At 39.6% G+C, this 17,854-nt stretch overlaps 1 protein-coding gene across 11 annotated transcripts in view; it reads left to right on the plus strand.

Moving 5' to 3' along the window:
• The window catches only part of celsr1a (cadherin EGF LAG seven-pass G-type receptor 1a), a 365,300-nt gene extending 347,825 nt beyond the window's left edge, over positions 1 to 17,475 (plus strand). For 4 of the 11 annotated variants that reach the window (XM_078553370.1, XM_078553367.1, XM_078553376.1 and 1 more), the window contains 6 exons: positions 3,545 to 3,681; positions 4,849 to 4,949; positions 5,419 to 5,589; positions 6,344 to 6,589; positions 9,260 to 9,527; positions 16,038 to 17,475. In XM_078553370.1, the coding sequence (XP_078409496.1) occupies positions 3,545 to 3,681; positions 4,849 to 4,949; positions 5,419 to 5,589; positions 6,344 to 6,589; positions 9,260 to 9,527; positions 16,038 to 16,062 (948 nt within the window). In that variant the 3' untranslated portion in view covers positions 16,063 to 17,475. Of the gene's footprint in view, positions 1 to 3,544; positions 3,682 to 4,848; positions 4,950 to 5,418; positions 5,590 to 6,343; positions 6,590 to 9,259; positions 9,528 to 13,386; positions 13,587 to 13,658; positions 13,760 to 16,037 lie in introns of those variants that run through there. The other 7 variants (XM_078553374.1, XM_078553371.1, XM_078553378.1 and 4 more) reach the window with 6 other exon arrangements.
• Positions 17,476 to 17,854: the final 379 nt, after the last annotated feature.

The raw sequence follows: 17,854 nt of genomic DNA on the forward strand, positions 1-17,854 counted from the left end.
CTCTCCCAGTGGAAATTAATTCTGGCCCTCAGAGTTTTTTCCAAAAGTTTCCCTATCACTGATGTTAGACTCACTGGTCCATAGTTCCCTGATTTATCCCTACCATCCTTCTTGAATAATGGCTCCACATTATCCGCCAGGCATCTGGCACCGCTCCTGTGACCAAAGAGGATTTGAAGATTAATGTCAGGGCCCCTGCAATCTCCTCCCTTGCCTCCCACAGCAACCTAAGATACATCTCACCTGGGCCTGGGGATTTAACCACTTTTAAGCCCACTAAAACCATTAATACCTCCTCCCTCTCAATGCTAATTTGTTCAAGTATATCCCAGTCCCCCTCCCTGATTTCTGGACCTACATCATCCTTCTCTATAGTGAATGCAGATGCAAAGTATTCATTTAAAGCCTCACCTACATCTTCCGGCTCCTCACACAGATTGCCACTTTGGTCCCTAATGGGCCTTACTCTTTCCCTGGTTATCCTCTTGCCCCTAATATACTCATAAAATGCCTTTGGATTTACCTTTATTTTACCAGCCAGTGTTTTTTCATGCCACCTCTTCACTCTCCTAATTTCTTTTTTTAAGTAACCCCCTGCACTTTCTATACTCCTCTAGGGCTTCAGCTGTTTTGAGCCCTCGGAATCTACCATAAGCTTCCCCCTTTTTTCCTTATCCAATCCTGTACATTCCTCGACATCCAGGGTTCTCTGGACTTGTTGGTCCTACCCTTCACCCTTTACAGGAACATGTTGGGAATGACTCCCACTTCTCTGATGTAGATTTTCCTACAAGTTGCTGCTCGTAGTCCAATTTGGCCAGATCATATCAAAACCAGCCTTCCCCCAATTCGGAACCTTTATTTCCGGTCCATCTTCGTCCTTTTCCATAACTACCTTAAATCTTACTGAGTTATGGTCACAATCACCGAAATGCTCCCCCACTGACACTTCTACCACTTGCCCGGGTTCGTTCCCTAAAATTAGGTCCAGCACCGCCCCCTCTCTTGTAGGGCTTTCTACGTACTGGCTTAAAAAGCTCTCCTGGATACATTTTAAGAATTCCGCCCCCTCTAAGCCTTTCACACTTTGCTATCCCAGTTAATATTGGGGAAGTTGAAATCCCCGACTATTATTACCCTATTATTTTTACACTTCTCTAAGATTTGCCTACATATCTGCCTTTTATCTCTCCCTTACTGTTTAGGGGTCTATAGTGATTACCCCTTTTTGTTTTTAAGTTCTACCCACATGGCCTCATTTGAGGAACCATCTAAGATATCGTCTCCCCCCCTTATTGCAGTGATTGACTCCTTGATCAATGTTACAACGCCACCTCCTCTTTTACGCCCCCCCGCCCCTGTCTTACCTGACGATTCCATACCCCGGAATTTTGAGTCCTGCCCCTCCCTCAATCAGGTCTCCATGATAACAATGATATCATATCCCCATGTGTTAATCAACACCCTCAACTCATCTGCCTTAATCACAAGACCCCTTGCATTAAAATAAATGCTATCCAGCCTTGCCATGCTCCCTTCTGCCTTAACTTGACTATTTACACTCTGCCTTCCAGACTGACTTGGTTTTTCTAATATATTTGATTGTGCATCACCTCTACTATAGCTCCATTCCACATCCCACCCCCCTGCCAAATTAGTTTAAACTCCCACCAGCAGCACTAGCAAACACCCCCACAAGGATGTTGGTCCCGTTCCAGTTCAGGTGAAACCCGTCGGACTTGTACAAGTCCCACTTTCCCCAGAAACGGATCCAGTGATCCAGGAATCTAAAGCCCTCCCTCCTGCACCAACTCTTCAACCACGCATTCATCTGCTCTATCCACCAATTCCTATACTCACTAACACGTGGCACCAGAAGTAATCGAGAAATTACAACCTTTGAGGTCCTGCTTTTCAATCTGTTACCTAGCTCCATAAATTCTTGTTGCAAGACCTCATCCCTCTTTCTACCTGTGCCACTGGTACCAATGTGAACCACAATCTCTGACTGTTCGCCCTCCCCTTCAGAATGCCCTGCAGTGACAGGTACAGCAAGTAATTAAGAAGGCTAATGGAATGCTGTCCTTTATTATGAGAGGAATTGAACATAAAAGTTATACAGGGCATTGGTGAGACCACATCTCAAATACTGTGTGCAGTTTTGGTCTCTTTATTTAAGAAAGGATGTAAATGCGTTGGAGGCGGTTCAGAGGAGGTTAACCAGAGCAATATTTGGAACGAGCGGGCTGTCTTATGAGGAAAGGTTAGACAGACTGGGCTTCTTTCCACTGAAGTTTAGAAGAGTGAGGGGTGATTTGATTGAAGTATATAAGATCCTGAACGGTAGTGACGAGGTGGATGCAGAAATTATGTTTCCCCTTGTGGGTGAGTCCAAAACTAGGGAGCACTGTTTTAAAATTAGGAGGTGCCCTTATAGTGCAGGGATGAGGAGAATTTTTTTCTGTCAGAGGGTTGTGTGACTTTGGAACTTTCTGCCTCCAAAGGCAGTGGAGGTGGGGTCATTGAATATTTTTGAAGCAGAGGTAGATAGATTCTTGTTACGCAAGGGAATCAAAGGTTATCGGTGGGTAAATGGGAATGTGGAATTCAAAACACACAGATGAGCCATGATCTTGTTGAATGGCGGAGCAGGCTCGAGGGGCTGAATGGCCTACTCCTGCTCCTATTTCACATGTTTGTATGTGACAGGAACTGTCACAACACCTGACCAAACCAGCAAGATGCCCAAACCTTTTTGGCAATTTGGACCTCGTTTGCTTCAAGGTTCCAAGCACTGATAGGCAGCATGCAGCTTTAGGGAGGCAGAAAATCCTGCAGCGTGTAGGCCTGTATCACAAAATTAAAATACAGGACAGGGCCAACTGTGAAGGCCATTATTAGTGGGTGAGAGGATTAGCAGTGAGGTCCAGGGAGCACAATACATCCTGCTATTCAAAAAAGCCAAAAGAAATTATGTTTTATTGCCCCAGAGCTGCTTCCTGTGATCACTTTAAGTGATGCTAGTTTTGGCTTTTTCTCGCATTATGTTATGGGTTAGCTCAGCAGTTGCCACACTTAATGACACCAGAACGGCATCATGGTCCTAAATCTCCAATTTGTATTCAATAATGCAGCTCCATCCTGTATCTGGCATGGGTCACCTAAATTAGGGCCTACTGAAAAATGCCAACAGGCAAGCACCTTTGCACAGTCGGTGCTACGTTTAATTCTGTCATTTGGCCTTGCCACCACCAAAAAATGAGGTGAATGAGACAACAGTGTCAGGGGCAGTGAACCACTTTCAGAATATGATGAATGGCGATTAGAACTAATGGTAGACTATGATAGTGCACAATACAGGCTATACAATTGAAGAAAACAGCAGCTAGTTCAGCAACAGTTCAGTTCACCACAGGAAGCATCAAATGTCACATGCTGTAATTGGATCATCCTGTTTTTGCCCATATGCTTGGTGACTGAAAGTCACTGGCTAGTTTAACAGGTGGCATTAATGAGTAGAATGAAATTCTATGCTCTCTTCCAGCGGTCCCTTAACTGTAACAACACATACGTGGATGAAGGACGAATGTATCGCACTGCTATTGGAGAGTCCACAGCCTCCATGGAGAGCACTGTCAGGTCAGCCAAGAGTCACAATAGCTGCATTGCTTCTAAACTCAGGTAATCAGGTGGAGGGTGCACGATTCTGATCTTTATCCAGGTATACTTCTAATATAACCAATTGCATGAACTATCACCATCATTCTCTGTTAATTTGCTTAATCTGGTGCTTACTGGTGTCAAGTAATCTTTCTTTTACAATATCTAATTGATCATGCTTGCCCAATATATTAATGCTATCCATGTTTTTCATTAAACTAAATCATTGCAATGAGACATTCAAAACCATGAAAATGTGATGACTTGGCACCCATCATTAGTTGATGAGGTGTGTTTAATTTCTGGTTAAGTACTACCTGAGGCTGCGTAAATCTACTTGGAACACTGACAGATAGTCAGTGAATAACAGCATTGTGAGCGAAAGAAAGACTGCTCTAAAATTCACATGACTCTGCATGCGGCACCTATGTATGATGAAGCTGTGCAGTGAAGAAACCGGAAAGGGCTGCATGATTAAATAGCAGAGCTGGTAAAGAAAGCACTAGTAGTCTTTATTTAAACATGAAGTCAGCCACTGAGAGGAGAGAATGAATTCCTGCAACTAATTGATAGGAACATTTTCTTGAGAACATAGGAAATACCCTTCCCTGCTCATACAGATCTAGCAGTTGTAATTATTTTCCTTTCATTTTTTTAGTGCCAGCACCCACCCAGTCAGTGAATTTATACCTTTCTCCTCTTTGTTTTACAGTGTTTCATTTTTTTCCAAGTTATTATAGTTGTCCCAAGAAGTAGTGGATACTTGTCAGCATTTCCGCAGTGGCCCAGTTATCCACTGTTAAATAAATATTGGTTTAACTATGAGCCAGTTCCACCAGTCCCTCATTCCCTTTAGACAACTGGCTGCAGCCCTTTCATTGGCTCATGATGCTCAAGGTGGATGATCTTAGGTCATATACCCTCTCATCCTTATGAGACTTGATCTAAGGCCACTTTTGGAAATTGGAAATTCCCCACTGTTCTCCAATATTGATGCTTCTGTCCAAGCTTATGCAACTTTTCTTGTGAAGGGAAAATATTTTCTTATTCTTAGGATTGCTGTACCATTTACTTAAAACAGGAGGCATCCAGCCTGTAAACTACTATAACCTTATCATACCCCTTGTTTTGCTGTCTAATTTTGACCAAGTTGAATTAATACTGAAGAAGTTGTTCATCTTTTCTCAGGGATGAAGCTCAGAGAGTGAGCTTATTATCAAGTCAAGCAGAAGGTGGCCGTACAGAGCCAGATTCATCAATATTCCGCAAAAAAATAAAGAAACCTGATGGTAAGGCTTTTCAGGTTAATCAATCCATATTGCCTGCTTATGCAAAATGTTCACTTCAGAAGTTATTTAACAATTTAAGCAATAATAGTAATTTTCTGAATATAAGGTTGCTGATATAGAATAAATACCAATAATTTGAAATACATCAGATGAAGTAACTATTCCTTTTGCTATCTGATGATATCCACAACAATCTTTTCAAAAGTTGTAAGCAATTACGCTCCAGTAAAAGTTGGTTATCAGAAGTTCACATAGTGGTATCAGACCTATATTGACAATACATAGTCCATGTCTCCAGCTACAACTGCATTGTAGCTTCTAATAGTATTAGTGTTGTTCCTATGAACTTCTGGATGACGATTAATAACAGACTGGATCAATAATTGAAGATTATCAATTAGTCATTATAACATGTTTTCATTTTTCTAGCTAATGGATTTTTTCAAACTTATCTCTTTTTTTTTCCCAGAGCCAGATTCTGACTCGGACAGTGAATTGTCTTTGGAAGATGATCATAGCAGCTCCTACGCTTCTAGCCATTCATCAGATAGTGAAGAAGATGCGTTTCAAGGGGACCCCAACTGGAAGCAAGGAGCACCTAAAAATAATGAAAAAAATCCAATACACAGTACACCAAAGGGTAAAATACAAAATACAAGTAACAGTAAGAAAGATGTGGCACCTTGTTTCTGTCAGTCACGTAATGAAATGTCTTGGTATGTGGTAGTTCCACTGACCTGAGAGTTCTGCTTCCAAGTAGGCATAAAAGCTTCTCAGTCTGGCATTTGCTTCACTTGCTTACACTGAATCAGTCAAATCCATTCTCAGATGGGCTGGAATGGGCACAATTTGGGGGCAAAACTTCTCGTGCAGGAGAGAGGAAATCTAACTTGCCCTACTGCCAACTGAGCATTAATGATAGTCTTGGAGAAATCCATGGTCCAGCAAGGCCTACTCTAATGACTGGATTTGAAAAATAATCCAGATTCTTGGCATGCATCTTTGGCAACTTTGACCACACACTAAATAACAATAACTACTTGCATTTATAACGAAAATTTTACATAACAAAGTCCATGGTGTTTCATTGAGGCATAACCAGAAAAAAAAGGAGGCTGAAAAGCTGAATGAAAGAAGGGGATACAAGGTACAGTATGGCAAGGGTTCTCTTGATATACATACAGTTCATTACACGGTGGTGGCCTACAATTTTCCTGGGGAATGGACACTTTACATTAAGAGGGCCACAGTAAAATGTGGAAGTCCTCAGCTCTCGTATTACATGTCCATTAAACATTAGATTGACATTCCTGATACTTTTGTGAGTGTTGCTTATTTCTAATCAAGCTTTAACCTCCATCCCCCGCCCCTCTCTCTCCCGACCCCACAAACAGCTGAGGCCATGCCCAATCATGTGAAACATTACTGGCCTGCAGAGTGTACAACAGCCAGTGACAGTGAGGACCATGGAGCATCCGAGAAACTGAAGGTGGAAACAAAAGTAAACGTTGAGCTTCACAGAGAAAGTAAAACAAATCACTGTGGTGACATTCCTAGAGGAAGTGAGGATGAGCTGCAGGAAAAGGAAAGCACATCTGCACCTCAGCCAAACTCCAATCCCCAACCAGAGCAAAGAAAAGGCAAGTACTCCTCTCAAAATGAAAAATATAATTTGATTCTTCTACAAGGTATCTAAGTGGGATTCTTTATAAACTTAAAATTTGAAACAAAATATACAGCTATTCACAAAGTTTTAATGATTAGTTTCATTTTGTAGTTAAAGTAGTCTTCTGCAAAATGTAACATATTTGTAACAACATCTCATTAAATTATCTCAAGTTAAATGCATGGCAAAACAAGCTGATGACACATGTCTAACATTTGAGGAGATGACATATTTAGAATCTTGGAAATGCAATTACTCAAATGAATTTAATAATTCTCAATTAGAACATCTGATAAAGGAATACCTGACACACTATCTTCAGCTGCTTCATCAATGACCTTCCTTCCATCATAAGGACAGAAGTAGGGATGTTCGCTGATAATTGCACAATGGTCAGCACCATTCGCGACTCCTCAGATACTGAAGCAGTCCATGTCCAAATGCAGCAAGACCCGGGCAATATCCAGGTTTGGGCTGACAAGTGGCAAGTAACATTTGCGCACAAGTGTCAGGCAATGACCATCTCCAACAAGAGAGAATCTAACCATCGTCCCTTGACATTCAATGGCATTACAATCACTGAGTTCCCCACTATCAACATCCTGTTGACCAGAAACTGAACTGGACTGGCCATACAAATACGGTGGCTACAAGAGCAGGACAGAGGCTAGGAATCCTGCAGCATGTAACTCACCTACTGACTCCCCAAAGCCTGTCCGGCATCTACCAGGTACAAGTTAGGAGTGTGATGGAATACTCTCCACTTGGCTGGATGAGTGTAGCTCCAATAACACTCATGAAGCTTGATACCACCCAGGACAATGCAGCCTGCTTGATTGGCATCCCTTCCACAAATATTCACTCCCTCCACCACCAATGCACAGTAGCAGCAGGGTGTACCATCTACAAAATGCACTGCAGGAACTCACCAAGGCTCCTTAAACAGCACCTTACAAACCCATGACCACTACCACCTCGAAGGACAAGGACAGCAGGCACATGGGAACACCGCCACCTGGAAGTTTCCCACCAAGCCACTCACCACCTTGACTTGGAAATACATCTCCGTTCCTTCACTGTAGCTGGGTCAAAATCCTGGAACTCCCTCCCTAACAGAACTGTGGATGTACCTATGCCACAGGGACTGCAGCGGATCAAGAAGGTCACCACCACCACCACCTGCTCAAGGGCAATTAGTGATGGGCAGTAAATGCTGGCCCAGCCAGCGAAGCCCACATCCCATAAATGAATTTTAAAAATCTTGGTATTAGTTTAATATTTACACTGGAGATATGTATTAAAATTTTGTTTGATAGATTTCTTTCCAGAGCAGATCGATGGGATGGGATTCTTCTCTCTTTGCTGGTTGCATGTGAAATTCATAATCTTTTAATATTTGAAATTATTGTAACACTCCACACCAATTAAGAGTGAATTTGGCTAGTACATAACCAGGCCTCCAGTCACATAGACCAATGGTTGCTAGGAACTGGTGCGCACAGTAGTTCAGGTGATTCACCAGCTAATATTCCTCTACGATTTTCACTGTGAGGCAACATCTGCCCTCTACAGGACTTCCTATGTCAACATGATAAGGTGGTAAACTCATCATGCAAGGAATCAGGACAATTTCAGAATTTGTAATAAGCTGCTCCTCTCTTTTCCTAGAGGAGCATGTTAATGATGTGCCCACAAAGATCCAAAGTGGTAGAGATATTTGAAGGTAGAACTTCTGATTGGTAAAGTTCACCTATCCAACTGTACTATCTTCATGTAGGCTATTTTTAAGTAGGTGCCAACCTGTTTAAAAACCTGCTGTTCAACTCAGCACTGGTCATTAATAGGTGTTTATTATGGCTACCTTATACTGGAGCAAATACTAGTTATCATTAGTATCAATCTACTCTATTGCAAAGAGTTTATAAAGTGAAAACCTCATATTTATTTCAGTTTAATCTGTTATTACTCAGATTTTATGCAGAGACCAGTTATGAATGAAAATAGAGTATATATGGTTATATGTCAGTGGGTGAATTGAGTAGCAGGTGCATGGAATAAAGAGGGACCCTCACCATGAAAAATAATAGAGAAACGTGTTGGGGCATATCTTTCAGTCCATGTAAAATTTATTTAAAAAACCAAATCCAGAGAGGAAAGTCCCCTACCCCAGTCATTGGATTATTGCTTAGACTGCTCTTTGTCACTGATGTTAAAGTTTATGTAATGTAAGTTTCTCTGAACTGGCCCAGTTATCATAATACAAGGCTCTAATAATGGCATCACTTAAATCCCAAATAAGAATGGTTACCACAAATCTCAATTAGGCCAACTGAATGGAGTGAAGATCAATCTGATACTTCCACATTGCCTAGAGCATTGATTTGGTATCACTGGCATCCACAAATTGGTTGTCCAGCCTTCTTAATCACCAATGTTGTTATGCGTGATGGGATTGGGGTTGCGCAAAGAAAATGAAGAGGAAGTATAGCTGTGCTTAACTCTTGGTGGTGTTTCATTAGAGGTATCTCTGAACATTAATATTTAAAAATACATTGTTGAAATGAATTCTTTGATATGATGAAATGTTATTTTAAGAAATACTTGGCCAGTTGTTACTAAATTTTGTAATTCTTCTCTGTCACAGGGATCCTTAAAAATAAAGTCACATACCCTCCACCTTTAAAAGAAAAGAATCGAATAAATCAAATACACAATGAACTCTCTAACTGTAAACCAACAGCTATATCTTCACGGACTTCCTCAATAGGGTCCAGTGATGGGACCCGCACGAGCATATTGATAAAGCAGCCAAGCAGGCAACAATCACGAGATCAGTTAAATGGGATGACGCCTATACCCATGAGTATTAGAACGGGCACAAGCACTGTTCATGGAGACACCTCCGAGTCAGAGTGAGTATCATGGGCAAAATGGGATATTTATCCTGAGGTAAAGTAAACAATATAGCCTGTGAGCAGGACACTGGACCCTACCATCTTTAGCACTTGCGCAACTACCTTAAGGAATATCTTTTGTTGAAGCACTCATTAAGATGCCAAAATCATCAAACCTATTATTTCTAATAGACCACGGGCACTTAATATTTTCCTTTTGCCAGTCAACACCCATTGTCCATCTTCAACTGCTTTTTTTGTGAGTATTCCAATTCTCACTAGTTTGATCCCTTCTGTCATTTAAAATAATTCTTTTTGGCTATTGATCAGTTCATTCATTGACCCCAGTCTTGCTATGATCTACTTTTTTCTTAGGGCACTATTTTCCCCCCATTGGGGGATTGGGCGGGAGCAGGCGTGAACCCGAACGGCGCCCCCATTTGGGTCCGCGTCACCATTTTACATGTGACACGCACCCGGAAACGCTGTGCGCTCCCTGTGCAGACGGGGAGGGATTCCCTGAGTCGGGGCCTGCGCATGCGCGCAAAAGAGTGCAAAAATCTCCCTGAGGCACAGAGGTGCCTTAGCGAGATTAGTTAAAGTTTTTAAAAGCTAAATAAAGAAAGAAAATATTTTAAGGCGTGTCCCTCGTGTGACAATGTCACGTGAGCTGGGACATGTCAAGGAACATTAATGGAAAACTTTATTTTTTATAAAAACTTCATGAAACCTCACCCCACCCATGCATGAGGTTTCATGAAAAATGCGAAGGCCGCCTGAGCTCTTCACCTGTCCGCCAACCTTAAGGTTGGATGGACAGTTCATTTAACTATTTTAATTAGTTTTTAACAGGCCTTCATAGACCTTTGACAGTTCGGCAGGTGCGCAGCTGCCTTGGATGCGCGCCCACCGAACAGAAAATCTAAATGACGCGTGGTGACGTTGGGACAACCGGAAGATTCTTCCCTTAAAGGGATATAAAGGGATTTTTCTTATGGGATCTTCCAGATTCCTTAAAGCATCTTGACTTAGGAATGGCCCAGAAGAGAAGATGAGTCCATTTACATTATCTGTACCTGTCAACTATCTAAATGCTTGAGTAATACTCTCCCAACCACCTTTAAGCAAATGAAAATAAATTCAGTAAGATTAGGATCTAAGTTTTTCTTAGAGCCCAAAATCACCCTGGTAACTATACTCTGGACCCTCTGTAATTTTCCTTGAAAGTAATGTGCACAAAAGTGAACAAAATATTCAAAATGTGTAAATTGTAATAAATTATTAAGGATTAGTTGAAAGAAAATAACAAACACATGGCTTAGAAGGAAATTGTAGGTCATAAGAATATGTATGACCAGCGATAACCCAATACTCCATGGAACACAAACATTCCTGTGCTGCTGGAACCAAAATAATGTCATTTGTGAAAAGTAAGTTGAATAATGGAAATATGGGGATGGATAGACATTCTACAGATTTATTTGATTATCTTTGCAAATCAGGGAGGAATTATGTAGGAAATTAAGTAAGTGGATTGGGTCTCCAATAAGGTAAACTTGTGTTCTGTGGAATGACCTGACTTGATAAAGTAACTGGCCTTCCCTCGTTACATGCTTAGTTATATTATTATGAAAGGGTATCTTTGTGAGCAGTCATATTCTGTCAAGATTGGTTCCACTGTTACTCAGGATAATAGAAATCTTTGCTCCCATTATTGGCTGTACTGTTTATGATTATGATTTATATGTTCTACAGTGGGTGAATATATTAACAGTGCCATTCCTAAATCCACCGCCCTGCTCAATTTAATTTTAAAGCAAGTATAAACCCAGATATTTCTCTTATTATATGATTAGAACTTTTATTCTGCACCTGTTCTCAGATAAAATACATAATTGAAGATCAGAATTTTTAAAAGTACAAATTTCTCTTGAGGCATCCAGGCTGTTTTCCTGTTCTGGACCCCACTGGTGGGATTCACTTCAGCCAGGCTCTTCCATCAGATATGCAACAGGAGACTGGCCAAAACTCTGTATACTTTTAAGCCCTTAAATGAAGTTTTAAGTGAAATATCACATTAGACATACATTCATTATATTGTACATTTGTATAATGGCATAGTTGATAGAGTGGTAGGTCTTAATTATTCATTTTTTAAAAATGGACCACCTTCCCTCACACGCCCCCATGAAGTAACTTTATTCATTTATGTATGGAGATTTATCCTTATCCAGCGGCCGTGCTTTCTCTCCCAATCAACTGAAGTAACAAATACATTAATTAGTTTTTTAAACACTGGCAATGTGAGAAATGCGGTTAGTTTGCAGTTGGGTTGGAATGCACCGTCTTTTTAGCCTCTTTATATCTTATTTAAGGTGACCTTCTGTCTTTTATGGGTCTCCATATGCCCTACATATTCCCTGGTCAAGGAAGTGCTGAGGCCTCCACCATAAATGGGATCCAATTACCCATTCATTCCCATAAGAAACATTTTGGAAATGATACCCTGTCATTCCACCACAGTCAGTTTTGGGAGAGCTGAATCTTACAGGTCTCTTCGACACTGCGTCCCATGTTTCCAAGCGTTGCCATTTTCCTTTGGGGTGGAACAAAAATCGAGACTACAGCAAGTTGTCAAACCCCGAAATAAAAGTGAGTTGGAACTTCTTAAATTGAGGCGTTTACTTCTGGCTCCAGGCAATGTCAGAAGAACCACTCGGGTTGCCATGAGCTGCAGTTTTTAAAATAAAAGGACTGTCACACAAGACTGCCCCCTCTGTTCAAGCCTTCAGCGTTCACTTTCCTCCTCGCTATCTAATTATCCCATATCTCTTTTACTCAAGAACTTTACCAAAAACTTTTGGTTTTTTTCCTGTATTTACCTTTTTTAAATATTGGTAAATTTAGTGCTGATCAAAGCAGCAGACATTAGTGTTAGACAATGAACTATTTCCCTATTTCAGTACTCTATGTATGGTGAGCACTCTTGGCTCAGGTGTAGTACTGTTACAACAATGAGTTAAACTCCATTTCAAAATATGCTCATATGATATTACTATGCTGCTTACCCCAACGAAAGAAAAAGCTCAACACTTCTATTATAAATTGGACAAAGAGATATCAAAAGAATATGTTGATCACATATATGCTAATATCGCACTGCAGTAATTTCTAGACATGTTTTTCCTAATAGATTGATGTTAGAATACTAATTCTTCTAACAACATTTAAAAATGCTGTTCCTTGACAAAAATAACTTTTTGTGCCAAATATTGTAGTTTCTATACGTTGAATGTGATCTTCGTGCAAAATGGTGTCACCCATACAATAGCAGTCTGTTAATACTCCAGAAACATTTGCCACAGTAATTAATCTTACTGTCTCTGGTTTTTCCATAACGTTGGTGTCCTAGCAACAGAACTGAAAAACTCCATTAAACCAAGTACCTGAAGGGATTTATTTTTGTTATATAATTTATAAAGTACCATGAGGTAACTGCCAAGATTGTAGATACCTAGAAGAGGTGTATGACTAGACACGCCATAAAACCTCACAGACACTACATTTCGAGAACTGAATAGTCTGAATATAAGGCCCAGAAAACACCCCCGAGCTTTACTCAAGTAGTAGCTGGTCTATTTAGATTGGTTACTTGGCTTTTAAGTGCTGGTTGCTAGATACTGTATGTTATGTTACAAGGTACAGTATCTCATAGAACAGCAAACTATCCCCTAGTTTGCTTTCTTTAAAATAAAACCAGTCTTTGATTTTAGCTGTAAAAAGTGTTATTATTTAATCATTGTTTATATTTTTGTTTCCCACATGACTTTTTTTTCCCCTTCCAATTTTCTCCACCTTTTTATCTACCCTACTGAAGGTGGTGACTCATGTTAAGGCATAGATTCATGAGTGCTAACAGCTGATTGATATGTCAGCTATCTGACTAGTCCTTGTATGTATGAATCCTGTCAGTCAATGGTGGCAGATTCTTCAACATGTGTGTATTGATTTTTGAAGAGGGAAGGGGTGATATAACATTTTAGAGCTGAATCCTGTCTTCAACCAAGGTTCGCATTTGCACTTTGCAGCAAGAGTCACTGTACAGTTAGCAGTGTGAATCCTGGCTGATTTTTCCAACTCTCCTCCCAGACCAATGTCTTTGACAATTGAAAAAACCCGGCATCTGCCAACTCAGCCCAGATTGAACCTACAAGCCTTCCTGTTTTGTACTCCTTGTACCTCACCACATGGTATATTTGCCCCTGAATTATTGGAGGGGTATAATTATTTTTGTTTTAACTTATTTGATTATGTGAATTATCTTTCTTCCTTGTCTGTTCAAGACATTGATCCCTGCTGGAGTATGGTACATAAACCCCAACAGTCCTACCCTCTCCCATACCTTGGCCAAGTCTTTATTGTTGTGGGTTAACCCAGCCAGTGCACATAGACTGACTATTTTGCCATTAATGGCATCACAACCATACCAATTCTGTTGTTGCCTGATGTTCATGTGCACTTTCAAGCAAAAGTCGAATATAATGATCAGGAGCAGGAACCCTGGCTAATTTCCCTCAGTGGCACAGAAATCAGTTGTACCAATCCAAACACAGCTAACTTGACACAAACTGGGAACCAAGCTACACATCCTCTAGACTGCTAGATGCGCACTGCCTTGCAACCTAACCCATTGGGAAACTGAGCAGATTGTTTCTAAAAAAAACTGTAATGTATTTTGTACAATTTCATTTATATAGTGTCCTTTCTTAGTATTTTTGTATAATTAATTAAGTTTACAGTATAGTAACAGTTGTATTAAATCAGGTACACTGCACTGATTGAAGTGTTTTACTTAGCTTGTTTATTGAGAAAGGCCAGTTACTGATGAGCACCAGAAGCCATGTCACCTCGACATCTTGGGTTCACCATCTCTCCGTGGGATCCCTCCATGGCCTCGCCCCCTCCCTATATCTGTAATCTCCTCCAGCCCCACAACCCTTCAAGACATCTGCATTTATCTAATTCTGGCCTCTTGAGCATCCCAATTTTAATTACTGCATCATTGGTGGCTACGCCTTCATTTGTCTAGCTCTCAAGCTCTGGAAGACCCTCCTTTTACCTCTCCACCTTTTCACCTTGCTTTCTTCTTTTAAGACGCTTTTGAAAACCTGCGTCTTTGACCGAGCTTTTGGTCATCTAACCTAATATCTCCTCATGTAACTCAGTGTCATGTTTTGTTTGATAATACTACAGTGAAGCGCCTTGGGCCTTTGTAATGTGTTAAATGTGCTGTATAAATATAAGTTGTTATTAAGAATGCTGATTGGTAAGAAGTACCACTGGCACGAAAGCATTTGCGCTCTTCCACACAAATGGAAGATGACCAATTATTTATTCCATGGGTGTCAGAAGATGTAAGCATTTTCTGGCATCAGGATATTACCACTGTAATTCCCCATCACGTTTACCACTTGGTAATGGATTTTGAAGGGAAACTAGTATCTGCAGTGATTTGTTTTTGTCACAAAAATATTGCACGCATGTTTTAACTATGCAATGAAACAATGATGTATTTTGAGGCAATTTACTTAATTTTGATGTAGTTTTTTAAGGCAATGGAAAAGAGATATGGCAAATGTTTTTTCTTGAAGATTGTAACTTTAATATAATCTAAATAATGACTGTTCAATTAACAGTATCACATGAGTATATATTCACTGGGCTTTATTAATATGGAGAGGGAGACCATCTTGATCCACATCTAAATGTGGCTTGTTTGTGCTTAGTGCTGCTTCAGTGTGACTTGGGAAATATCTTACTGGAATAGTTTAACATCATTTAAAATAATATTTGTATGTTTTGGTAAGCCTAAGTAACCATGGTGATATGTTAACTCAGAAAATATAGACTTAGTTGTGCTAATTTGGTCTGAACATCCTATATATATTGTGCTCTGCATTGAAATGCAAGCTGCATGCTACATTAACTATTAACCCCAAAATTTTTAACAACTAAACCATTTCATTACTTCTAATGACTTTACAATTTCATATAATTTAAGATAATTACATAGAAATGCTAACAATAACTTCAGTTATTTTATCTGCAAGTAATGATCAAATTGTACATGAACTGAGAATAATTTTAATTTTGATCATAAATTAGAAGGCTTAATTTGATGAACAATTGCAGGTTTATTTTTCGTAAATGCAAGACAGGTGAGCTTGAGAAATTATATTAAAGTACTATCATCCGGAACACTGAATATTAAATTTTAAATCTGGAGTTATACAGCATTACCTTGGGATGTAACATAACAACAACACTATTATTTGTCTTTGTAAACTAACTTTGCTGTTTCTCACACTTTTAAAATGAGATTGCATAAACTTTGTTTTAAACCTTTGCCTGTATTTCACTAATTTGAAACTGCATGCCAATTTCAGTGCAAGCTTTCACTTTGAACTCACCTGCTGGTACAACATAACCATGATTCTGCATGTCTCCCCTTCCTTTTCTCATGTCCAGAGGAAGTAATGAAACCTCAATCTGACCCATCAGGAGATCAGAAGGATGATTGGACCCACGAGAATTCTCGCCATTGGAGATCTCAGTTCCTGCGTGCCTCAGACTCCATCATTGCACTGTGGTGTGTTGGTGTTGTCTACATGAATAGGATTTTCTTCCAGCCAGTGACGGCAAATGGGGAATAAGGCCCATGGAATGTCGGAAAAAAAAATACAATTATGGAACTGGAAGGACAGATATATGCGGCTTTCAACGATGCATATTTGACTCGTGCCAAATTATAGAACAGACATGTAATCACTGCGCAGCTCAACTGATTGTGGATAAATTGGAAATACTGAGGAAATGGACAAATCCCATGGTAAAACCTGAAGTGCTCCACTGCCTCAAGTTCAGTCCTCTGGGTGAATTGCAGCCAGCCTGATCTACTGTTTTTTTTTTCAAAAAAGCACTATGTCTTATACGATGCCTCAATAACGAATGGTTGGACTCCATATTGGCCGTGCCAGTAAATCGGTTCAAACAGGATATGGCCTCACATCAGTTGAAGTGGTTAGTCGCAAGTGTCCTTCCATCTCATCATTTGCCTCAAGGGTGGGAGGGTGTAGTCATAAAATGAATGCCTTTTGTACAACAAAATTCTAAGATGTATAGATACTTTTATATATTTTGTAAGTCAGAACTCCAGAGAAGTCATTTGTACATGCTTAAATTGTTTTGATTTTGTTAATTTGATTACAAGAGGTTTGCTGAATAAGTAAATCTTCTAACTTTTATAAAGATTAGAAGATTGCACAATTTTACTTGAATTTGGTGTGTTTATATTGTAAAGTCAACATTTTCTATTAAGAGAAAGCTGTAACAATTTATAAGAGAAATAGAACTTGAATATGTAACTTTTAAGACAAAATTATTGGAAAATTTAGGAATCAAACAAGGCCCATTTTTAGCTTAACTATGCACTTGAGCTTTTGTGTTGAGACTTATAAAAATTCACTTTTAGTTCAAGCACCTTTGTTGGTCTGCAGGGAAGATGGGAGGGGAAAGTGAGGGAGAGTTCACCAGAGTTGACCAGGAAGGGTATTTGCCAACCAGTCTTGCTTGTTTTATTTGGATACTTGTGAATATTTGACATTATTAATACTGTAGATTTGGTTTTAATTATTTTAGATAGAAACTATCAGAACAGTTCCGTTTGTATATTGTGACTCACCTGCTGTAGTAAATTCTTTTGCCTTTATTTCAGACTGTTTCTTTAACCTTTAATACAGTTTTATTCATGGCACATTTTAAAGCAAGATGTTTTTAAATTTTATGATGAAAACTGGACTTTTTTAAAAAAAAAACAGATGTATGATATTTATTAACATGCAAAACACTGGAAACACCGTACAGAGAAACAAAGTTGTAAAATAAAGAGATTTTGACTTTTTCCATCTACCTGTGTTGACATCTCTGACTACTAGACAGTCCTGTAGGAAGTTTTTAAATGAATACTAATTGCTGTCAAAAACACACAAAATACTAAAACATCAGTGTGCTTTGCAGTGGGTTCCAGAACACGAGCACTCCCATTATTCCTCATGTAGCACGTTCTTAATAGAGTGAGTGTCTGAGCAGAGCTGAGAGATTTCCAACTTGTGAGAAAGTGAGTCGGGCTTTTGTCACACATCTCAGCAATTGTTAGCAAGTACCGCTGGCAGATCTGCCTGGGGACAGATTACCTCATCAAGAAGCGATAGCCAAGTTTATGAAATTACAACTTTTTCACATCTTGACTTTAAAATCTTCAAGTCTGAATCATACGTCTGTTTTCA

The sequence above is a fragment of the Cetorhinus maximus genome, chromosome 12 (assembly GCF_964194155.1).
Source record: "Cetorhinus maximus chromosome 12, sCetMax3.hap1.1, whole genome shotgun sequence".
NCBI classification, from domain to species: domain Eukaryota; kingdom Metazoa; phylum Chordata; class Chondrichthyes; order Lamniformes; family Cetorhinidae; genus Cetorhinus; species Cetorhinus maximus.